The following is a 25314-nucleotide window of genomic DNA, read 5'->3' as shown; positions in this document are numbered from 1 at the left end:
TGTAATATCGAGGTTATTCTATGAGGTTGTTTTTTATAGGAACCAAAAATAAAACAAATTCCAAGTTTCAACACTCCCCACCCAAACTCCCAATAGCATGTAAAATCATCCAAAAGTCATGGGTTTCATTGGTATCTTTGTAAAATATCATTTGGTAAGACATTTGCCAGGTTCTAAGCAATTTTTTAATTAAATTGCCTACATACTAATTTTTTTGAAATAAAATATAATGCGTAATGTTATTTCTCTCTTCTTTGTTGCTATTACTGAGGCACAGGAATATGCAGCATAGCAAGCAAACAGCTGAAATGCTTGCAAAACTGTCAGTCAAATATCATTCCTACCTCCAGCCTGGTCCTGTCCACATCCTTAGGCAATTTCACACGAACTCGGTTTGTTACAATAAGAGTTTCATAAGGATAAATCTGTTAAAAAGACAAGAACATATGAACTCCAGCTGAATCCAATTCTGAGGCATGGAAATGGTGGTGTGGGGAACTTACTAAGAAATGGTACATACTTGCATCCTGATTTGACAAATATTTCACTGGGACAAAAATTAACAAAATAAAATAAAAGAAAGGAACCCATGTAACCTTGCTAGGAAGTGCTGAATCTGATTGTTCTTCCAGTGTTGGAAAAGCCCTTCTTACCTTGTATTCTGCAAAAGAATGAGAACAGGTTCAGTTTAGAATTTATAGCCTTCTTTTGGTGTCACCACAATGAACATTTAGGTACATCACAAATGTGCTATGCTACTACATTTCTCTCTTCTCAGTAGTTGTTGGATAACTGCATGCATAATAACAATATGACCCCCGTGCCCTGAATGCCTATAACACTGTCTATTACCAAATCAATAGTCCTTGAAATCAAAGGCTTATTACAGAAAATCCATCTTGATGCCACTGGGTTACACGGTGAGCATGTCTGGCAAAATTGGGTATTTCTTTTTACAGGAGGCTTTTGTGCAGAGTTAAGTCAGTCTGTCATCCAAAAGTCCTGCCCTTATTGTTCTTTACTGAAAATAGTTAAAATAAATGGATTATTAAAGGCATGTCAGTTTGGGAACACATATGAAAACCACTGAGATAATACGATATTACAAGATGCCAACACCCTGCACTTGGGCTGACTGCAGTGGGAATAACAATAGGGAAGAAAAGATGATTTGGGGGTGTGGCAACAATGATTCCTGGATCTACAGTAGCACAAGGGAATCTAGTTAGGTCAGTGTATGACTATATATGATATGACTACCACAATGTTATCTATTCACAACGGTGATTAAATGCGACCAGGACAGCCAAAATGCTTTCACAGACCTTTTTATGGTCTGAAATGAAATCAGAGATTAAGTCTACTTTTCAAAACATGTACTTTAACCTATACAAACATGAGACAAAGATTTTTATCAACACAGAGTCATGAAGTGAAGCATTAGAGTAAGATTTTTAAAATGAGTTAAAGCGTCTTGGAAATAAAATTTTTCAGCTTCCTTGAAAATTCCAACCCAAGTTCCATATTAAGTGCATAGTCCACTGCAATAAAAGAAAATAATGCAAATAAATTCTACTTTTTGAGCTCTGCACATTTTAACCACACTGTAGCACAAATAAGAAGCACAGTGGACTTTTTCCAATTAGACTCGAAGGAGTGATTATCTTAAATTTCCTCCTGTCTTTGACAGGAGACCAACACCACAAGGCAATGCTGCCACATATCGAGGACCCTGATATTGACTCAGCCTGGCTGCACCACCTTATGATGCAAGACTTCTGTCAGGCCTTTACATTGGGCTAAGTAAAAAGAAGATTCTCTGTGATAAACATGATACTGAGCTGTGTCTCTGACTAGTCATTATTCTGTGAACTACAGGAAGAGCTCAGAATAGCAGCCTTTGTGGCAATACGTTAACGAACATCCTCAAAGGGAGAAAACACAAAGGGGAGTGGAAATGATATTGCAATGTACCTTTCATCCCCCAGCTCGCCTCCTGGTCCGTTTCATATTGGCCCATAGTTTCAGGCTGACAGAGAAAGAGAGAAGCAATGTAGCAGCAAAATACACCAAAAAACCACCCTGAACATTGTTGAGAGGAAAAAGAAAGCCAGCTGGTACCATAGAACCGAAATACAGATCCTTGCATGAGAGAAAGAGAAATAAGTCTCATTCAAATTTGACCTAATTGCTCAAGTAAGCAAAGTAACACAGAAACTGTCACTTTTCTGTGGTGTAGATGTGTTACTGCCATCATCACAAATCACTTCTGCTGCACTGTAACTTTTTTCCTTCTGCTTTCTGCTTCACACTGCTGATGCCGCTGACCAGGGAGAACTGTATATGTGCCGTATATGTGCTTTGTTTGAACCACTGTCCTCTTCCTTTCTGGCAAATGCTAAGATGAAAATCAGTACAGGAACCAGAAAAGCACTATCATATGATCTTTTTTTTCCAGGTTTCATTTTTGCCTGATGGGGTATCAATGGTGTGCACAGCTATGCCCACAATAACCCACAAGGCTCCTTGCTGTTTGCTTTTGGGGCTTCTTTATGCAGCACTAGGATGATTAAAAATAACAAACCACAAAAGCTGGCATGAACCTACAATCCAAACAGAGGACATCCATTCTGTGAGGAATTTTGGCCTCAAGGATTTGACCATGAGCAACCTTTTCAACGCTTACACAGGTTTGGTACTCTTTATGTGGGACAGATGCTGCCATCTGCCGCTTTCCCATCACATTGCAAGGCTTCCTGAGTGCTTTGGCCTCATCTCTGGGAAGCCTCGCGATGGCCAGTGCAGTGCCTGGGCACAAGTCAGTTTCCCTTGCTTGCTTCAGGTTACTGGCAACACCTATTCTGAAAAGTCAGAAAAAACCCTCCTGACTCATAGGTGGGATTAGGTTTATGTGGACCCTTTCAAATTCCTAAATATTATTCGATCAAGCAACCAGGTATTGAGGCAACATAGGCATAATTATTCCTGTAGTAGTAACTCAAAGGGATGGACATTTCAGCAGCTACTGAAAAATCCATTTAGCTACCCCTTGATAATTTCTTTCTTGTAGCTCCTTCCAATGAATCTCAGTTTGACTCTTATCATTGGGGAAGTTTAATCCTCCTCATGTGCTTTTGCCGGTTTCACATCTTTTGGAGAAAGAAGGAAATTTGAACGAGGTCCTCTCCAGGCAGTTTGAACACAAGTCAATCTTCAAAATGTAGGTGCACATGCATCTATGTTTTGACAGCCCATTAATATGAACCATAATGGTTTTTCACCTAATAATACAAGCCATGAACGGAGAACTCCTAATGTTAGATGCCAGAGAGAAAGAGAGGCCCCATTGTCAAAGCTGCCTTTTTAATAAAGACTAATAAAAGTTGCAAAAAACGATTAAAAAAAGAATTCATAGTCTGTTCTCATCATAATTTTGTCAGGCATTTTTCTTTCTAGATTGCTGCTTGTCATTCCATCTGCATTGTCCCCTCCCTGCCTTAAAAGTGCAATGACTGTGTGTGAATACACACGCCACACACGGACACACATCCATACTAGAAAAAACAGAACAGATGGTTCAAGGAATGCAATGGATATGGGCTGTTCCACATTTGCTCTGAGATCATTACTTGCCTAATTATAGGCCTGACTGTATCCATCATTAATTCAAGCTATTCTATGATTAATATGTGCAGCCTGTACATTTTAGATCTTAATTTGTTTTGGGAGGAGAATCAAGATTCCCAATGCTCATGATGCACAGAATTAAAAGGAGAAGCCTCAGTCAGTCTTACTCTTTCAGAGAGACAAACTATAACCCACATAGGGAATGAATCTGTCAGACAGGGCTGGCATCCAAAACACCTTTGAAGTGTCATTACTGTGTAGATTTTCAGCTAGCTACTGAGCTGTCTATTTATGAGACCTTATTTCCTGAAGAATGTATTTAAATGTCTACCTACCTGATGTAAGCCATTCTTTCCATAGCCAGGTAGAGAAGCAGACTTAGAATATGGAAATCCTGTAAAAGACATAAGATATAGCTAAATTTTTTGCAAATCTTTTACAGCCTATTAAAACAGGGAATCCAAGAAAACATCCAGAAAAAGCAATTACAATCAACATGGATATTCTATCAATGAGATGAATTATAACTGAGTGATGCTCATCTTTTCTCAATATTTCATGCACGTGAACATGTCTAACGATGTCTAGGAATAGCAGCATGCCAGTGGCAGGATGTGGAGGGAGTTGTGGGGCTCATGTCATGGAAGCCTCGTGCACCTGTGTGATGCAAAGCTTGTGATTTGAGAGCTTGTGAAATCTCTGCCCTCCAACTTGGTGTTAAATCATGACTTGAAATTGGGATTAAAGGTATCATCATTTTATATCACCACTTCTGAATATGCTGTATGTGGTCTGGGTTTTGGTTTTGTGTCTTAAAAAACATGAGTTGATACCGTATCACTTAAAAAAATAACTTTTTTTCTTTTTTCTGTAAAACTTCTCTTGGCAAAAAGCAAAAATGAAGATATAGCAACAGATAAAATAAATCAGTGAGTGTATACACATCCAACTGAAAGAAAGTTTTAAGATGGATAAAATCGGCAAAGTGGTGTTACCATGAATAAATGATGTAACACAGTGATGTGGTCATTATGAGACAACTGAAACTCCTTACTTTGAGTATTAAGACACTAACAAGAAAGTTTAAAAGTTAAATAGTAGAAGAACAAACACCTGTGTAATAAAAATTCCTGATTCCAGTATAGGAAATTATGTAAAACTAATGCAAAGTGTTACAGAAGTCAGACAGCTCAAAGAACTGAATGTACAACACTTCGTTCTGTCAAAATTGTTAGAAGCTGTGTCCAAAGAGGAATGCAGGAAGGGAAACCAGACCCCACTGGCTTAATAAATACCCTAAGGAGATTATTAGAAATAAGCATACAGAAAGAAAAAACAAAAGATGGATCAGCAGAGAGCTCACAATGTGCTGAGATAAAGTGAAAACTGCCAGAAGTCAAGCTGAGTTAAACACTGAAAATTATATTAAAACAAACAGCAGAAGTTTCTCCAGCTATCCAAATAAAAAGAGAAAAAGGAAAGAAGAAATGGGATCACTGTTGCACTATGTCAGCACTCAGCAAAGGTGGAAGATAACCCAGGTAGGGCTCGAGCACTGAAGAAGTATTTCATCCATGGAACAGAAAGTGGAGTAGAGCAAGGATGAAAAGCTAATGGAATAAGGGTAGGCCAGTGAATCACAGTCATGATAGAAAAAAATTCAAAGCACTTAATGTACTTAAACAGGGAGCAATAAACTCACATTGAATTGCAAGCCAAATACCTCTTACCATTAGATAAGGGCAACTACAGTTTTATATTTAAGAGGGGAAAAAATAATGAAACAAAAAACCTATAATTGCCTGTTATGTGAACGATAGTGCCACCAGAGAGCACAGAGTATAATACCTGTGTGACAGACTGCAACACAGCTCTCATGTCTGCTCCTGCCTGGAAAAAGTGCTGTTGGACATCACTGTGGAGTTAAATCTCTTGGCCTTTTGGCTGCAGAGAAGATGGGTGAGCGAGGTTTGTTCTATCGCTAAATAATACCCAGCCCCCGAGGAACCATGCCCCGAGGTAAAGACGCCTCTGCAGCCCAGCCCAGCCCAGCCCGTGCGGCACCGGCGACACCGTGTGGCCGCCGGGCAGAACCGGAGCGAACTGAGCCCAAAGGGCCAAAAACGCAGCAGCGAAACCCGCTGACTCCAGCAATCCTTCTCCCTAACCAGACACTATCTGAACATCAGCTGCCCTCTGCAGGGATACGGCTCCTGCTTGGTCCAGTATGACATTCACTCCAGTCTGGGTATTCTGAGATTGTGTCTCAGCACATCAGGGACACGTGAACAGCAAGGGTTACACACCTTGCTAGATGTCTGCTTTCCTAAATAAACAACACTTTAACCCATGAATTATTTTAAATGATTAACTATTACACATCTACACATACAGAAACACGACCCATTTACACAGGTGGATGTAAAGAGATACAAGGTCCACTCTTGCCTGCTGATTGCACAAGTCTCACACTGATGTGCTTTGCTGTTAGATGTGCTCTTCTGGGCATTCAAGTAATCTAATGTGGCAAAATGTCTTCTAGAGCAAAACAACCCTTTTCTGGTTTGCTCAGAGGCTGGACTGTTTGCTCAGTATATCTGGAAACATCACTATCAATTCACAGCCTGCTAACTCCCTCCACTCTGCATGTAACCACGTGGGACCAAACCTATACCTAAAAAGTTTATTTTCTCTGATAGTCACTGACTATGCCACAGAGATGGGGCTGAAAGTCAGAGTTCTCAAGCATAAGTGCAAGAGGTAGAGATGCTCCTTTTCTGTGGCCAATATGACAGGCTATATATATTCAGAACTACATAGGAAAACACCGAATAGAGAAGGAACTACTTAGGATGTCCATGGGTATTAAAAGAGTCAGGTAAGTGAATAAAAGCCTAAAGAAAGGAAAAGAAAACTTCCTCAATGTCATTTCTGCATAGCTGCTAATTGGGTAATGGGGCCAACTTTCATGAGGGACAGAGAAATGCTGATAAAAAGCAATGGAAAATGAACTACAGGACCTGTATTGGCACAAAGGTGATAATGACCCTGACATAGAGGTGTGAATTATCTATTGGATTTCTAGTTTTAATAGCTCCACATTCCCAAGATAATCAAAAATATGAAAGAAATGCTAGTATAGAAGAGTGACAGGTATAGAAACATTCCCAGGGAAAAAATGAACACCATATGGTGTTCCTGTATAACACAGTTCTTGGTGTTCTATGTACTTCTCCCTGCTTAAAATCTGGACTTATGGACTATTCTCTCAAAACATGCGTAGAAGAGCATCAGATCTACTCCACAAAGCTTCCAGACGTACCCAATGTGTGTGTGACAATGAAAGGTTTAAGTGTTTGTTCCTGGAAAATGATTTTCAGATGTTAAGTGTGTGAGGTCGTCAGACTTGATTTTCCCTACACAGGGAATCCTGCAAAACACCTTGTGCACATGTTTGTGATCTCTGGTGAGGATTAAGTTATCATATCCCTTCAAGCTAGACCAGTGAGACCGATGATCTAAAATAAGTTTTCTTCTTTATCTTGTTACAGCCTTGTGACCGACTTTGTAGCATCTGTTTTCCCCCTTCCTTGCGTAGCTAAGCCATAATTTCCTTAATATAAGTTGATGGAGCCAACTATCACATTACCAAAATGCCCACAAGACTGACATCCTAGTCCTGCTGCCAGACATGCTTCACATTGGATGCATTCTTTTAGAAAACTGCTTCCCCAACTTGTTTACCCCAGATGACCTGCTACTGCTGCATGGTGTAAAGTATAGGAGGCAGGGAGAGGAATGTCCCAGTTATCTCTTAAAATTCATTAAATTTATTGTTTGTCATTTACGTAATCTAAAAGTAAAATTCAGACCCAATTCTGATGCTTCTGACTTGCTGAACTGTGGAGTAAGAAATGTGTAGAACATGCTTTTGGTACTGACCACTAGCACAGACATATGGTCCCCAGACCAGTATTCAGTTACAAAATTCTCCCTTTCCCACCTGGAATATTCCTGTGACCTTATAACTGTGAGTGATAAAAAAAAAAAAAACAACCTAAATTAATCTCTGCAGTGATGTATTCTTTATGCTTATCATGGTAAAGAAAAAATGGCTCAATTGATATTCAAACTACACGGTTTGTGTCAAGGATGACAAAATGAAAAATCTGCCTGATACTGCCATCCTGTCTACTGAAAATAGATATCATAAAATAAATGGGCACTTTTATCAGGGGGGTGGGTTTTGGTGGTAAGGAACCTCTGCTCTCCAAAGAGACAACAGTTCACTTACACAGGAAATGCTGCTTCTTTCACTAATAAGAAACCATAAATAGTTTCATCATCAAAGTCTGGAGGCACTGAACGCTTATAAGCCACAGCAGAACAAACTGACAAATAGGTGTAATTATGGCAGAGATGAAGCACAAAAGCAGCCAGAGAGCTGTGTGGGTGGGGCTGCAGCAGGGCCACCTTCCTTTGCCACCGTGGTGCCCAGCAGTGCCAGGGGTGGGTGCAGCACTCACGGGAGTAGCCGGCGGTCGTGCCCTCCTGTGCCCTGTCGCTTCCGGCAGTAAGGGACAGTGACCGTGTGTCCGAATCCGGGGAATTGGTTCTGGTGTCCATGTCCCCTTTCAGAATAAGCCAACTGGTCTTCAGCTGCAGAGAGCAAAAACCTGTTACAAGATACAGGATTTAACACCTGAAGGCAGTTCTCCTACCTCAGCTGTCCCAGACACCTTGGGAACTGCTCGTCTGTGTATGCTCGCTGCAGCTTGTACCATCCTTTATCAAATTATAAAAGCTGACTATATGATGACTTAGACATCACAGCTACCAGAAACTTTTAATTTTTAGCTGAGCTGAGGACAGTTTCTCTGTTCATGAAGCTGCCCACTATGCCCCACTTTAGAAGATGCACTATGTCATTTTCTTATAATTAATCTACTCTTGACATTTTTCTTCTACGTTTATATGCACCCTAATTAAAAGGCTGCAGGATCAGCTGAATCTCCAATGTAGATATTGAGACCACGTGAAAATCCATGAGTTTACTGCTCTTAATCTCAATCTCCCTACTTCTCCTTACTGTAGAATGTACATTCTAAACCCTTCGGGTGAGAGATTAAGCTTTTCTATGTCTTTCTGAAAAACCTAAAAGTAGTAACAATTAGTTCAACTATTTGAAAGAATACCTTTATATATGAATGTGTTTTAAAAACTGGTTGCTTCAAGAAAGCTCAATACCTCCTTTTGGTCTTTCTGATCATTACCTTCTTACTGTCCTGATCCAAGCTTCCATCCTCCCCTTCTGATCTTCTTGCTGCTGTAAGATTAAGGTAATTTTAAAAATTTGAACTGAATGCATCTTATTTTTTATCTTCTGTTTTGACTGTAGTTACGTTCCAAATATTTTTAAGAGGGGGAGAAAATCAATTAAAAAATAGAATTTGACAGAAAATTTGATGCGTAGAGCTATGGTTTCACAGAATTAATTAAAATAATCTTGAAATTATTACAGTAATACTCATCCTTCATGTATACAGTGAATTTAGAGAATCTATTCCTGCTGGATTCAGAACCTGTCTTTTTAGTAAGAAACTGCTTTTGGGGAATGACTGGTGGGAAAAAAAATTGTACATCATAACTCAAGGACAAATTTCTATGGTCACTGGACACAGGGAAGCCATTTCCTCCTTCTGTGTTACAATGACCATGGAAGTACAACCAGTCCTGCAGATATTTTGTGGTCAGCACACCTGGATCTGCTGGGCTCCCAAAGAGAGTAGACAATCATGGTAAAGAAAATTATGAACAAACTTGGCATTACCCCTTTATGAAATCTACAAGAGAGGCTGTGTCAGACTCTGAAATGCAATATTCTTGACCAACCAATTTTTATGACTCTTCTGCCCATATTGTCCTTTTAAATAGTGTTTTCCAAAAAAAAAATCCTGATATTGGGTTACTTTCTTGTAACTTTCCAACTTACTGAGAAGAAAACTGAAAACCTCAAAGCTCTTCATTAGATAGTTCTCAACCCTCAGATGTGTTTTTCCTTGTCTTTTATGTCCCAGAGCATTGTTCCAGATACTGAGTTACAGTTGAGAATCTTATAAAAAGTTTTGTGCCAGATTTCACATAAATTCAGGTTTCAAGTTCAGTTTCAAGTTCTTAAAACTTGAGCCCTAATTGCCTTTGTATCACTCTGAGTAGTTTGGGGGAAGTTTTAATGGTGCAAAACTGGAATAATGTAAGGATGTAGCACAACTTTAAGCCCATGAGAAGTGAGTGTAACAAGGGGGTTGTCTGCAGTGCCTGAGAAAAATAGCCCTGTGCAATGCAATATAGACAGAAAACATACTTATTAATAATAGAAAGTATGATTATACAAAAGCTAAGGCTCAGATGAGATTGTTAGAGACAGAGATGGAGAGGAGATTAAATTGCACCATTAAAAGTGCTGCAACACTCCCAACGAGTTGGGAAAAACTCTGCCCTCTCCAGTTCCCCAGCCTTCATGTCTGCAGAGGATCTGCCCTGCATCTAAACAACACAGGCAAAAGGCCACCACCAAAAGCATTTCAGTGCTATTCTGTTGCAATTTCTGGTGCCACCACACAGCTCACATCCAGACCTTAACTGGTTTTGCTGAGGAGGTGGTGCTTAAAAAACGAAAACTTGCCATAAGGAAAATATCTGTGGGTTAGAGGTGAAAATCTGTAACTGTAAAGGGTTTGATCCCCCCCCCCCCTCAATTTAGTGTGGGGGAAAAAAAAAAAAAAGCTGGGTCAGAAAATATAAACAGCATTATGAAAAAACACAAGGTTTTCACAGTTATCTAATAGCATCCTGACAAGGGTACTTTCTCAAGATGGCAAGCTGCTTCTCTGAGGAATAAATAGGAAGGAATATTCATATATGACAGATAAGGAATAAAGACCCTACATTGCAAGAAGGACCTAAACCTGGCTCACAGATATTTTGGGAGCATACCCTAAATCACGAGTCAACAAGATATTCCAGGGTATGTGTACGGATCTTGCTCTCATTAAATCAGAAATCCACATAGAGAATCTGATGCATTTTTGGAAATTTTATTTTTGTTTCAAGACACTGATGTTTTCAAAGAAAAAGCCCCCATGCTTAATTCAAGATTTCTATTCAGAAATTTCAAAGGTTCCACAAGATCTTGAGAGCATCTGATCTCAAAGAGATGCAGAGGATTTATAACCAAAATCAGTGGGGGCTATGAAGGCCAGCCCCTCCCAAGTTCCCAAGAAGGCTTTGTGGAACACAAATAAATCCAAGTGCTCTGAATTTCATCAGTACTGAGCATTAGCTTCACTGATACAAGGGATACCCAGTTCTGCCATGAATCCCAATGTGAGTTCAAAACTTTTTCAGTAACTTTGAATGATGTTCAAATATTTCTAAAACACAAACACACACATATACACACACAACCATGCAGGCTCCTATACTATTCACTTTGCAAACCCAGCTCTGAGTCTGATCTCTTGCATGTCTCATTCTTCCACCACCTTTATTTCATTCTGAAGTTGGTTGTTTATAAAACAAACACAGAAGCTGTAGCTACAGCAAATCTGTTGGGTGCTGATGTAACTAAAACCTTTTAAAGCCAAATGTTTTGGAAGAGCTTCTTGCAGTTCTTGTTTTAAAGAACATTTTTGTGCTTGTTTGTTCAAACTTGGTCTCTTAAACAAAGGAATGTTCTCTGGCTCCTTTTCAGCATGAATTAGTTCAGTGTCCCATTAGCTTGAGGGGCTGAATCATCAGCTGCTCATGTGTTCATGCTTTAGGCGGGATTCCTTCCAGAACAAAAGATAAATTTATTTAAATTTGATTTTACTTTATACTCCTTTTATTGGAAGGAAAGTTTATTGATTTTTGTTGTTGTTTCCGGATTTTATGGTTTTGGGGTTTACATATTTTTAGTTAGAGTAAATTATGTTTTGCCCTCTGGTAGGAAAAAAAAAAAAAAAGCATATATATCCAACACAATCTTTCAGAACATCTATTATCTAGAAAAGAAAGTTTAAAACATATATTCTTGTAAACCTATTGAGATTGCTGACTCACTACTTTAATTCTCTGCTTGCTCCAGTGATTATGAGGACAACTCCATACAGCAGTGCAAAACTGACATAATCCAGACTTCGACAGACAGCAAACTGATACAAAAATGCCCAGCCTGCAAAAATATAGCTGCTGCTTAGAATCCTCTTTGCAAACCAAAAGTGTCTATAACATTAAATGACACAGTCAGGATACAGGATATCAGAATCCTCTCATCAGTGAAGCTCATGAGTGAAGCTATGCTGGCTTACATAGATGAGTGTTACTCTGCATTTGTTCACGATCTTTCCAAACACCACTGCAATATTCAACTTTTTCTGCTGTCGGCTTTTTTTTTTTTCTGAGAACTTGCCTCTAGTGATTTATATAAGGAGCAGGCAAAGAGGGGCAGGAGAGGGCAAGTGGGCATGGCACAGCAGTGAGTGCATAGCACAGCGGTTTGTGTGGTGCTTATTATCAGCTCTGAATTATCAAAACAAATTAAAATACCATTATCCCAGTTTTGGAGAACTTACTGTATCCTTGGACATCATGTTATACAAAATGCTATTTAATTTTCATGTTACTTTTTCTCCTTTTCTGTTTGAGATTATAGGGACATAAGAAATGCAAAGACTACAGCAAAGGAATTTGGGGGTCAAGATACATTTTTTTGCAAAGACACGCAGATAAAAGTGCCACAGAGAAAAGTAGACTGTACCATGCTGTTTGTAGATAGGAGGTTTCCTATAGATGTTATCTTTTACGCCAGTGTCTGAGGAAGAGGAAAGAGAAAGGAAAGAATGAAAGAGTAAGCAAGCAGTTGAGACCATGCTGTTCTTGCCTCCTCTCGGCAACAATAACAATGCAAAAACTTCAGCAAAGACTATGCATTCATTCACTGGTTTGCCATTTACCAGTTATTAAAAGAGAACAAAACTTTATCCATCATATTCTGAAAACATTTACACCTACCTATGCAACATAATCCCCCCTAAGTCCCTCAAAATACTTTAAGACAACTTGAATGGCATCCATTTGGTGATATGTAGGTGGCTTCATCTGCACTACCACTATATACTTCATAGACAGCAAAAAGAAACTGGCTACACTTGCCACTATTTAAAATTCATATATAAGTACAACAGACTACTACAACTGCCACACTTGGAAAAGGATTTTCTCCATTAATTACAAATAAAGTCTATACGTTCACATGTAAATGTTTATACTGGAAATACAAACTACTATTTAGGAAATCCAATAATTTGTCTTAATTTTGAATTGTATGGCTAACTTGGCCTTCCAGGAATTTTCTGGGAGTCCTCAGAGCCACAGTCTAGGGTTCCCATATCACACTGTACAGACATCAGATTTACTCAGTACTATGGACCTGAGCAGATACAATTCCTAATTGTGGTCTGTTTACAGAAACATAAACCACAGAAGCTAAACATGAATAAACAAACTATTACAGTGAGGAGGTAGATGTGTTTAGCAGTCAAAAAGCTAAATGGTGTGGATGTAAGTTTAATGTGCTTGTTGGCTGAACTTGAAAACAGTGGAGTACATATACAGAGACAGGCACAGCGAGCCTCCTTCAGTTCTCAAGTCTTCCAGCTTCTTTTAAAATTTATGTTAATATTACTTAAATTCAGATAATAGACTGATAAGGAAAAATAACTAAAACAACAAAAACCCCTTCAGTCATTCCTCCTGCACACAAATTCAATACATCCATGCAGTTATGGCAATATCGACCATAGGATCTTAGAATCATTAAGGCTGAAAAAACCTCTAAGATCATCAAGTTCAGCCACTAACCCAGAACTGCTGTAACTTTGTACTCTTGGTAACATTTTTTATTCTGTGCCTCCTGTAAAGTAGTTTTTTTAAAAAATATAGGTACATGAGCACACAGCTCTCTTTTATTTTTGAGATGAAGTTTAACAACAGTTATTCACTTACTAGACATTTTCTTGTTCTGCACTTTGAAATTCACAAATCAATGCCAAAAGGAAAAAAAAAATTACATTCAGAAGAGGATAAACAGGTGCCAGATATTGAAGATCAAAAGCTAAGCAGTTAATGCCTACCTGGAATATGGAAATGCCTAGGAGCCTGCTGATAGACAGAAGGTGAAGATTTGCTGTCAGAGTACATGGATAAGCTTGGAGTGCTCCGACCACTTTCACTGCCTCCAAGGGGAAGAGCAAAGAAAGCAGATAAAAGAAAAATGGAAAGCAAAGTAGAGTATTTCAAGCATAAAAGCTTGTTCAGAATGACTTGTTAATCCAACAGTTTTAAATATATGTTTTTGTAAAACCCATTATTTTTCAGCATAGTACATTGGCTCAGACTCCAAACACCTCATCAAAAATTACTATCTGATAAATATCAGATTAAGATGCCCTACTTTGAAATGAAAACTTCTCTTTTAACGGCACTTTAAAAAAGAAAATCAAAGGATAAGAACATCCAGAATCTTGCAATGTGTTTTGCATAGCCTTAACTGAATAATCTACTGATCACGTGTTTTAAAAGTTTAATGCTATGGCTCGTAGCCTGTCCCTGAAACCAGTAGTAAATAATTAAGTAATGTTTAAATTATCTCAAAGCAGGACTAGACCAAAATATAAACGTTATGGTTACGTCAAATAATCCTGCATATATGAGTGACAAAAAGAGATGTTGAAATTTGGCTTTCAATTGCAAACTTTTCCCACAGGTAACATACCACAGCATTTTTATGCAAACAAGGTTGGATTATCAAGTCATGAATCTATAATGCCATAGTCACTTCACCAAATTTCAAGATATAAATAGGATTTTTCCATATTCATTTCTACACTTGTTTTGTCAAATGCTTATTAGGTGCCATTCATCTCCTCTTGGTTTATTTCCCTGAAGCACACTCTATGGCATTATAGTGCTGCTTGGCAAACAAAAAAGTAAAGCTCTACTTTTTTGGGACTTGTAAAATCCTTTTAGTTCACAGCACTGTTAAGCAACTTGAAGCAAACATGACATTTATTCTTACATCAAATGATTGTTAATTTGCTGTTACTCTTTTAGTGTGGATGAAGCACAGATTTAATGGCTAGTAATGATGAAGTTGTAGCAATTTTCTCTGGGGTAAGGAAAGTGCAGCAGCTCAGGGCATTAGATCTGCAACTGAGCTCTGCCTTCATGAAGGGGACATTTTATAACCACAGAGCTACTGGGCTACCAGAGCTGTCGAGGCCATGCCCATGGAGGTGGTCTCTGCTGACAAGCAGTGGGTGCATGGCCATCTGACTGTCACCAAAGCCAGCCTTGCCATGCACCACTGAGGTCAAGGGGACAGTGCCACCGAGCTCAGCAGGAGCAGAGACAGGACAGATGAGGTCAGAAGAGCGTGCTGTTTTATCTCATAACAATACACTAACTAATCCATCCTAAATTCTGTGTCTGTCGCGTTCACAGTAGACAAAAAATTAAAACTCAAAAGCTATTCAGCTGTGACACAACAGTGATTTCTTGTTGAAAAAGTGTAATCTTGGATACTGAGAAACTGAAATCCCAACTACAGGTGCTGATAGCCCATGGTCCTACCAAAATGTAAAGGAAAAATTATGGAATCACTAAGAATCCAGTGTTTCACCATGAGCTTGCAGGCAAGCAGTCCTCAGACAAGAAACCAGACAGCTATTCAGTTTCTGGATTCCCACTTTGCTCTTGGAAGACAAAAAATGGTGATAGGTTTTCACTCCACATTTATGAATTCCCTCTTTCTTTGCTGCTTGCCCCAAATTCATGCCCATCCCTATTAAATGGAAGAAACCTCAACGTCCCTTATACCTCCAAAATTCTTAAAAATATTGTGATGTCCTTCATTCAAATAAGATACTGTTATTGGAGTTTTCTAATTTAAACAGAAAGCAATTTCCACAGTGTATTAATTCCTCATTTACTTAAAAATTAGCATATTAATAAAATGTCTATTCATATATGATCTGCATGAGTAATCACTTCACTGAGCAGTGACTCAAGGTGTTGGTATCATACACGCACAGAAAGTCATTCTTCAGTGATAGGGCAGAGTGTCAGCAGGGAATCAGGAGGAAGCATTAATTAAGGAAGACAAGATATAAGTGCAAGTACCCGGGGACAGGGAATCTAAAAATTGCTCAGTGCAAGGATCATCTGTGTGGAGCAGTTTGCAAAGCCATAACCTCTAATTTACTCAAAATTGAAGAACTAAGGATGAAATGATGGAAAAGGTTCTTCTTGCACCCCACTCCTACAAACCGATACACATTTGAACTTTAATTCTGCCACTGATTTGGACAAACATGAGTAGTTGTATTTCACATTTTGAATACAACAGTAAATGTTCAATAATAAAGCAAATTGAAGATCCATGTAAAGAAAGTTAATGTGTAGGAACTACAGACAGCTGCTTAGCCTAGGCTATAGTTTAAATCTCTAAAATGAGACTTTGCTAATACATTATCTCTTTCTAGGTTTGCCTAGTATAGACTGAAGAAGAACTTCAAGTAAGTTCTCAGAGAAAAAATAACTACCAGAGAGAGCAGTTTTTCAAACTTTTGGGCTTGCCTTTTGCCACAAGCAGCCACAGGCTGTGATCTTCTCTACTGATCAGTGACGAGCAAAAACCCAGAATCCTGAACTCTTCCCTGGATGTTGTTTAACTTGGAAAGAATCTGGGAAGGCTTACTTTGAACTTGAGCGTAAACCACAAAAACTTCCTTGTGCCTTCTGGCTGCTGACAGGGCAGGCTGTACTTTTAACCCTGTGTGTGTAGAGCCAACTGACCAGGGCTCAGACCATGCTCCCTTTTTAAGGGACTGTCAGGAAAAGTACAATATTGCTTGTATCTCCTTCTTAGTCAGCTTTTATCTTAGCTGTGAGGATGGGAAAGTTGATAACAAGCTACAGTAAGAGCTGTCTAAGTTCAGGACTGAAGAACAAACAGATGTCACTGGTCTAATGAGGGAACTGTCCAAGCCTACTCACAAAACTGGACCCTTTAATATCTCTGCCCATGGTGCACTAAATTAGAAAAAGTTTTTTGAAGCTTGATGACTAATTCTTTTCAAGTTTTCAAAGCCAAAGAAAAAGATCTTTGGAAGCTGTGCTCCTGCACTAGAAAGGCAAGATAATTTCCACCATGTTTTAAGCAAACATTTTTTTCAGCAGGGCTCAGCACACTCAAAGACTCCATCACTTCAAGAAGAACTGCTACACCAAGCATAGGTACTTCAAGTATCACACCTATGACTTGCAAGAGCATGAACTGAGAAACTTTCTTGAAGTGAGGTTCTCACAGGACTTATTCTGAAGACAAAAATCCTTAAAAGAGCACAACCAAATCATTTCTCTTCATGATAAATAACAGGTCATCCTATTACACTTCATGGGAGCTAGACTGCAGTACACTGACAGAACAGGAACTTAGTAATCATATTCGTCACTGGAAAAAATGATGAACTCTGTCATTCTCAGGAAGAATATGATGCAACCTCAGTGAAATCAAAAGGAAGATTTTGCTTGTCTTATTTTCCCTAGGCTAGTGATGTATCTGTCTTCTGGAAGCTTAAAGAAATTATGACATATGTGGAGTGCTGGTTTTACAAAGATTACTTCTAGTATAATAAAGCAGAGTATTATTTTTGGATTTTTTTTTTTTTTTAAATAAGCATTATTTCACTTTCTTAAAACTGAAGTGGCAACATTAAGGTTGATCTGGACACAAAACAACTATTGTTACAATCCCACTCTTCCCACACTAACCACTTTGAAGAGAAAAAAAGAGCATATCTACACCATCAAAAGGCACTTCCAGATAAGGAAAAAACCACATTCTAGAACTTAGAATTCAGAGACCTTGAGGAGGATGAGGCAAATCTTCTGACTCATTCTGGACAGAGACATTAACTCAGTGAAAACCAGTGAATAATCTATTCAACCTTGGCAGGGCTCAGGACTACCTACTTAGGAAAATTATAGACAGGATCACCTGCCTCACAGGAACACTGTGAGGCACTGTAAGGTACAGCCTGCAAAATATTTTAGCTCCTTAATAAAAAAGTGCTGCAGAATTGCAAACTATTATTATTTCGATCACATTACTAATAATTATTTGGGCACAAGAACCTACCACTTGATGATTCCTTCATCCAAACAGGAGCACTTAATAATTGGTGCTGCTCTGAGAAACAGCAGGTAGCACTGAGCAGAAACTCATTTGCACAGGAGTGCTGCCAAGCAACTGCCAGCAGGACTTCGAGAAAGAGCTTTCCATACAGTGAAATTGTGTGCTACAGCACACCGAAGAAGTTTCTCTTACTCAGTACATCAGGTTGGATAATACCATCCAAAATTAGAGGACAGATAAAAAAACAGTTCAAGCAGTGCCCCAGAATACCAGGGATTGTGCCAGTCTTTCAAGAAATGTGTGGGAGGCTGACTGCTTCTGGTTGTGGAAAGGAGCTTTGCAGGTAGACTCTGAAACGGCAACAAACAGCTTAATCTCATCAGCTTTTTCCCCCTAAGTTTAATCTCAAGGATCATATTTGGATGTCTCGAGCCTGATTCTGTTCCTGTTTATCCCAGTGAAATTCAGCTGCCTTTGGGCAGCATCAGGGCCCAATGAAGATGCATTAATTATTATTCCAAAGGCAACGAGCACCTGCTATTCACTTGCATGTGCAAGTCTGGCTCCTGCAGAGGGTCATTCCCTTTTCTTTACTGGTTACAACCTCAAGAACAACAGTTTTACTTAATTAAATCAAAGAGTACATGAAAGTCCAGGAACAGGCATTGAAAGTGTTTGCCATTCATGTCTGCTCACAGTTCATATTGTTACTATAGAAGAGAGACTCAGGGGAAGACAAATGCGGTAGCTGAATGTCTTCTCTCTTGGACATCTAACCAACTACCTAAAAAAAAACCTTTGACTCAAAGGCTCCTGGCATTCCTTAGTGCTGTCTCACATCCAGCATGGAGGTCATCAGAAGTTAATATCCACTGCAAAAAAACTAATGGCAAGGAGAACAGATTCAGTCACTATGTTTTATAAGCTATGGCACAGCTTAACTGACAGTGCAACTGCACTGATGTAACCAGCTATCGTAACTTTTTGCAATGCTACAAATAATATGAAGAACATCTAAATGTAGGTTGGAAGATTAGATAACTGATCATCCTATGTTGTATCAAATGTATAAGCTTATTATACTATTTACCATCACTATTTAGGGTATTTTAAAACAAAAAGACTTTTAAATAATTCCCTTCCTCAGTTTCATTAGAAAAGCTAATTCTTCCCATCTACCCTTTGAAAGACACTTTACACTCACTGAAAAAAAGCAAAAATAAAACACCCCATACCCACTCAGTTTGTAAAACTTACACAGTACATCAAGGAAGCACTTGCACAAAATTAAGACAAATTTTATCCAGGTGGAAGCCATGCTTGCACAGACATAAAAGTGAAACACAGCTGAATAAATCTACATTATCACAGCACGGTTTTGCATTCCTGGACCTTACCTTTGAAGAAAGGGATGTAATGATGTCTGAATGTAGATGTAAGGCTTGGGTGTTGGGGCAGGGAGATGCAGCTACTGGTACCAAGACTGTGAGTACCAGCTGGGGGCAACAGAGAGTAAGTGAAAATAAACTATTTAGTTCACTTACTGAAAGCCACAAATTACAATGCCATCCTTTTTTTTCAGGAACATTTTCCTCCTGATGCTTAGAAAACATATAGCTTATATTTAAAACTCCATCTTTCTCTGGTTATTGCTAAAAACATGACAGTGGCCATACTTTGGGGTCAGCCAAGGGACAGGGGCTTTCCGCAGACAGAAAGGGCATCACCCAAAATGCTGTAACGCATCAGAAAATATTCCAGAAAAGGCACCACAAAAAGCATGGCTGCACCCAGGGGAAAACCTGCATATTAAAAAGCTGCAAGAGGGAATGATAAATGCTCATAATGGATCTAATGAAATGAAATGGGAAGAGCCTTGTCTCTGCAGAGAACTGTGCCCTGAGTGGGTCCAGTTCTCACTGTCGGCGGTGCACACCGGTAGGATTTAGTTCACCATGCACCAGGGCACTCCAGTGCATGGCTAATTTAAGTATTTGAAGAAACATTCTGAAGTTATTTGAGCTCTGAAAGTTAGACATGTGATTAAGTACCTTGAAATATATTCTCAAGTCATCTTTGTTTGCTTTGCTGCAATAATGTCCTGATAACACAGTTTGGAAGACTAGTGGCAGCTATTAAAAATGGTGATTATGAAGATTATCCTCTAAATTTTAAAGCATTAGAGTTTATTTGGAATTCCTTTTGTCTTTCCTCCTTGCTTTAACAATGTGCTGCTAAGATTAGGCATGACAGCTACCAGACCTTCAGCAGAGATTAATGTCTCTAATAGATTTTTTTATGCTCCATCTCATTTCCACTTTGACAAAGACTTTATGTAGTATAAATATTCAATTCCTGTAAAAATTGTTCCTGTTACCCATAAAATCTTCATTTCCCCTGGAAAGATTAAAAATTCACAGATTTCAAAACTAGTTTAGAATTATAATGTATCCCCAATGAAATTAAAAGACAACGAAAAAGTAATAAAAATACTCTGTGTTCTTCACCTGAATGATGGAGAAAAAATACAATTAATTTTGAGCAATTTCACTGATTATTCCCAAGGATAAAACTCTGTACAAAACCCAAATATGAATGGGGTTTTGTAAGGCTTTCCCATGCAAAGATGAAAAGGAGATGATCCCTCCTGTTGGTGTGACAAGAGCACCAACACAGCTGCTACTACAGCCCAAAGCCACAAAAATACATTGTAAACTTCTCAACTAAAGCAACTTGGCCTTCAAAATCCAGCCATCAGAACCACTCATTCCTCCAGCTCTTGCACTGTGGACAGGGGACATGAACCATGACCCTGTGTACAAGAACCTACACAAAGTCACTTGATGACCCTCTTGGTTTTGTGCATATTCACTGATACTGTGCCACACCTTGAAAGAGCTGTGGATTGAGTATGTATCTTCAGGCAGGATGAGACCAGGATAAAGTTCTTTAAACTCTTCTATCTTGTGTCTACCTAAGATCAATTTTTCTTAAATGCCTATTTTTGTTTTCTTGGATGCATGTTCCTGAAGCACTTGCTTCCTTTCTCCCCATGGGACTCTTTGTTCACTGTAAATAAATCACTGCTATAAACTGCTATTCCACCTTAAATCCCTGTCTACTGGAGTCAATTCTACTTACAACATAACACAAAGTAATGGAAAAATCTAGAGAATAAGTAAGGCTGCTTTTCAATTACCTGGTCTGCTGTAATGCTGAGGAGAATGGGAGGTGGGGGTGTACCGACCATAGCCCAGGGAGCCAGCAGAGCTGGGACTTGATGTCCTGTACTGCTTGAAAGATCTGTCATCTTGGTCACCCTTAGAGGAAGAGAGGAAATACATGTCATTAGGGAAGAGAAATAACTGCAGAAACAGGCAGAATATGCCATCTTGTGTGTTTCTGTGCTGTGCAGGTGGGAGTCGATGCTGTCCTAAGATTCCATGCAATCCTAATGAAATGAGGTGGTTTTCAGCACCTCCACCAGCAGTGTGACTGAAACTGCTCTGCCAAGTACCAGAGAATGGTCATGTTGCCAGGAAAGTCAGCACAGACATAAATTTAAAATTACAATATAATTTGAAAAGAACACAACAGTGTAAAAGTGTTGTTTCAGGACAGTGTAATTCCCTGAACAAATAAAAGCAGGTGGAAGATGAGCTCAGGTTAGCATGACAGCATTATGGTCACTTTGTACCCATATGAATGGATGCATAATGGTTACAGACAACACAAAAATCAGCGTTTGCTGGTTTCACTACATCATGAAACTGACTGTGTATAAACTGCCCGGTGTACCATACTGTAATATGGTCATTACTCTAAGAATCCAATGTAAACACTCGTGTAGCATTAGCATTAATACTGCAGCATTGTGCAGAGCCAGTCACACAATCCAATTCCCACTAAACGCTTGGCTTCAACCAGTTAAAACCATGTGCCCACACTCCAAGCCTCTGATTTGGTACAGCTAGTTAACCTGCAACTGCAATTTGCAAGTAGGGTCTTCTTAACAGTAAAAGCACTACTGAGTGGAATAGACGTAGAAATGACTTTGTGTAAATGAGCTATAAAAGCAAATTCAAATTTCCTTCTTTTTAAGACAAATGAGAATTGGCTTGAGTTAACTCCAAATGAGAACAAATCAATGTAACCTGCAGATGCTCCATTAGGGAAAGTCATACTCCAAAAAATCCTTCCCCTCTCCTATTCCAGTAGAAAAGAAGGAAAATAGGCTATATCATAGCAAGTGTCAGTCACTTATCATGAATATGAGGATGCCTTTAGGCATCTGTGTAATTCCCACTGGATCATTCATCTTATATACACTCAGTAGATGCTACTTAGTCCCACCATCTTCTCCCAGATTCCTATCAGAACAACTTAATTATGTCCATACATTCATCTTTAGATGAATTTGCCTTCTCTGGGACTATACTTGACTCTACAGAGATGTACAATATTCTGACACCACCAGATTTTTTCCTAGGGTCAAGGTATACTCCATCCCTTCAATGTCACCTCAGACCCACCAGCTGCATTTCCGAAAGTGGAAAATCAGTTTAGTATAGTGGCCAGCAGCATTATTGCTTTAATATCAAGTTCATAAGTAATTATACAAAAAGCAAAGAACAACTGATGCCTTCCCAAGCGTGCAGTGTTCTGTAGGCATCTTGCCACCAACTCCTCTACGTTCAGCTCGAGATGTTTCCCTCCTGAAGTACCTATGTTGTGTAATACCCACTCTAACCTTTGTGGAGAGAATTACAAGCAGTATTGCAATGGCTTTACAAAGCCTTGTGATGATATTTAAATATCAGATGAGTGTTAGCTCTTGGTCTGTGATGCATCCAATTCTATGATACAGTGGAACTTTCCTCTAATAAAAATCCCTGCAACAAAACCAGTGACAAGTTTCCAGATGATGATGCCCGAGCACCCGATCACAGACTCCTTAAAGAGAGACAGCAAGCACAGAGAAGCTGGATAACATGGGAGTATACACAAGTCATGGCAGTCCCAACCTCCACATCAGTATCACTTTTGGAACCTAATATTGGCAGTTTGGTAACTGAATTTAAAGGAAATTATTATAATCTTCCAAAACACCAAGTTTTCATATTGTTTCAGACCTTACCTTTGTGTACCTTGTGTCTCTGTAAGGAACAGTCAATCTAGTTCATGTAACCAAATATTAAATAAAGCATTAATTTATTTGTAAATTATCAAATAAATTGCATCTCTGCTGGTTAACTTCTCTGTTAATTCTCAGTCCTTAATTCTCCATGATTACCAAAATTCTGCAGATCATAAAATTGGGATAATGGAGAAATTAGCCAGACCCATGATACGTAATTGGGTTACTATCTGGGAAAATATATTAAATGCATTCACTGCTCCCAAAATGATGTTTCTTGAAACAAAGACTAGCTTAATTAATGCACATCAAAATACACAGACCTAGAAGTTCAGGTATGTGTAAATGATTTATAAGTAGGTGTACACAAATAGTATAAGTAGTTTAACTATTTGTGAAATAAAAAAATGAGAAGAAAATAAGAAGAGAAAGATATGCTGAGCATTAATTTAAATCAGCTCATGCTCACAGCTTTAAATGTGAACATAAATCATATTTCCCAACATAATTTATTTAGTAGAGCTTGAAGAAGTGACCACCATACAACCTTTATTTAGGAAAGCAGAAACATGGATGACAGTGGAGACAGATGCATACAGATGACAATCCAGAAGCAGAGCACATATTGAACACAAGTAACACTCTGAAAATCATAAATTATAAACCCCATGCACTACAGAGGCAAGGGGCGAACCCCACATTTCAGACGCTGCTGCTTATCAATATGACCAGGTTTATGCATCACAAAATGGGTCAGAATAGGAAAACAAAGGCATTGGCGATTACCTCAGTAGGTGTTGGAGAGAGCAACTGAGGTGACTGCAAACAGCAACACACAACAAATTAGTGATACAAATTCATGCATGATGTTACTCGTGAGAAGAATTACTCTTAAAATATCACTCTCCATGTATAATACATGATACAGTTAGGAAAAACACCTGTCAATTAAGTTAGGGCAATTTTTCTTATTATCTGTTTGTAATTAGGTATGTAAGGACTAATATATAAATGATTTTATATCGGTCTTTTAGTGGTTTCTCTGTTACAAAGTCCTGGGGTCTGGTGAGGCCGGTCCTGTGCCACAGAGAAGGGCAGTAGGGACCTCCCATTTATGGCAACTGCCTGAAACTACACACAAGCCCTAATTAAATCCGCATTGAAGGACCTCCAAAATCAGGACTAGAACTTACTGTTTTAAGGGAAAGCAGAAGTTTGCACTATTTAATTTTCAATTAAACATCATGTAATCTGACAATTTGCTGTTCATTTTCCTATCCAAATCAAACACTATGTTTGCGTAGTTGAGCAAATCGACTGAAAGTACTGCAGCTGCAGGTATGAAGCCAGGATGCTGAAATTTGGAAGACAGGGGGGTTTTTTTCCCCCCTGGCAATATCACCCTGGAACACCAGGAAAATATGCATGTTGGACTGCAAATACAGTCTATGTTTGGTCTGTGCACAGCTTGGTCTGTGCACCACTGCCAAGCCTGGATGTCACCAGGCACTTGAGGAGGGCCACAACCATCATCAGCACCAACAAATTTTGACATAGAAAAGAAGTGCTTGTGTTCCACAGGTTCAGGGTTAAGCAGCAGTTTTCGATTTTGTGAAATCAGAAACCTAAATACCATTTCAACCTTTACCACATACAATTTTAATTCTTTCTGGATACCTTAAAATGGAGCTAACATGGTTCAGCACTGTGCAGAGAGGGCTTGGAAGAAAGTCTGTAAAACCTAACATATGCACTGCACTTCACCTGACAGCAGTACTGAGACCTTAGTGGTACTAATTAAGTGTAAAAGGTGTAAGTGAATGGGTAGAAATAAATGCTATAGTTAATAGCCAAGATATTTATAATATCCCTAGTCATGTTATCACTTAGAGAGAACAAAGCAGACTTCCACATTCTGTAAATATCTTACTCATACCTAGTATATTGAAGAGGTTTGATTTGTAAAAATGTAGCTAAAATTAAAAAAGAAATCAGAAAGTCAAATGAAAGGTAAGCATGTTCAGAGAAGAAAAGCTAACTTGCATGACAGGAGTTATATACAAGTATGTTTCACAAAGCCCAGAATTAGTATTAGTCATTAGTATGTTAGTAGTTTATTAAATTAGATTTCATTAGCACAAACTGTATCATATTAGCTCTGCATATGAAAAGGCTGAAGTGCATGCATGACGTGAGGATGAAGTTAATAAGGGACAGTTGAGCAAAATCTGTACACAGGAGAGTGATACCATTGTTGTGTTACCAAAATAACATGGTACACTTTGTTAAAAAAAAATCATGAAAGACATTT

The 25314-nt window shown here is 38.8% G+C and overlaps 1 protein-coding gene across 17 annotated transcripts in view; it reads right to left on the bottom strand.

The window, feature by feature from the left end:
* Positions 1–25314, bottom strand: part of ABLIM2 (actin binding LIM protein family member 2) — a 131325-nt gene that overhangs the window by 14175 nt on the left and 91836 nt on the right. For 3 of the 17 annotated variants that reach the window (XM_032108637.1, XM_032108651.1, XM_032108648.1), the window contains 11 exons: positions 23790–23822; positions 21066–21186; positions 19264–19362; positions 13803–13904; positions 12428–12481; positions 8901–8953; positions 8154–8286; positions 3963–4021; positions 1975–2029; positions 597–661; positions 345–425 (listed from right to left, as the gene is read on the bottom strand). In XM_032108637.1, coding sequence (XP_031964528.1) covers positions 345–425; positions 597–661; positions 1975–2029; positions 3963–4021; positions 8154–8286; positions 8901–8953; positions 12428–12481; positions 13803–13904; positions 19264–19362; positions 21066–21186; positions 23790–23822 — 855 coding nt within the window. The remainder of the gene's footprint in view (positions 1–344; positions 426–596; positions 662–1974; positions 2030–3962; positions 4022–8153; positions 8287–8900; positions 8954–12427; positions 12482–13802; positions 13905–19263; positions 19363–21065; positions 21187–23789; positions 23823–25314) is intronic. The other 14 variants (XM_032108638.1, XM_032108644.1, XM_032108639.1 and 11 more) reach the window with 11 other exon arrangements.

This window comes from Corvus moneduloides, chromosome 5 (assembly GCF_009650955.1).
Source record: "Corvus moneduloides isolate bCorMon1 chromosome 5, bCorMon1.pri, whole genome shotgun sequence".
NCBI classification, from domain to species: Eukaryota; Metazoa; Chordata; class Aves; order Passeriformes; family Corvidae; genus Corvus; species Corvus moneduloides.
The sequence above is the reverse complement of the archived record's forward strand: the minus strand, read 5'-3'. Positions and strand labels throughout refer to the sequence as shown.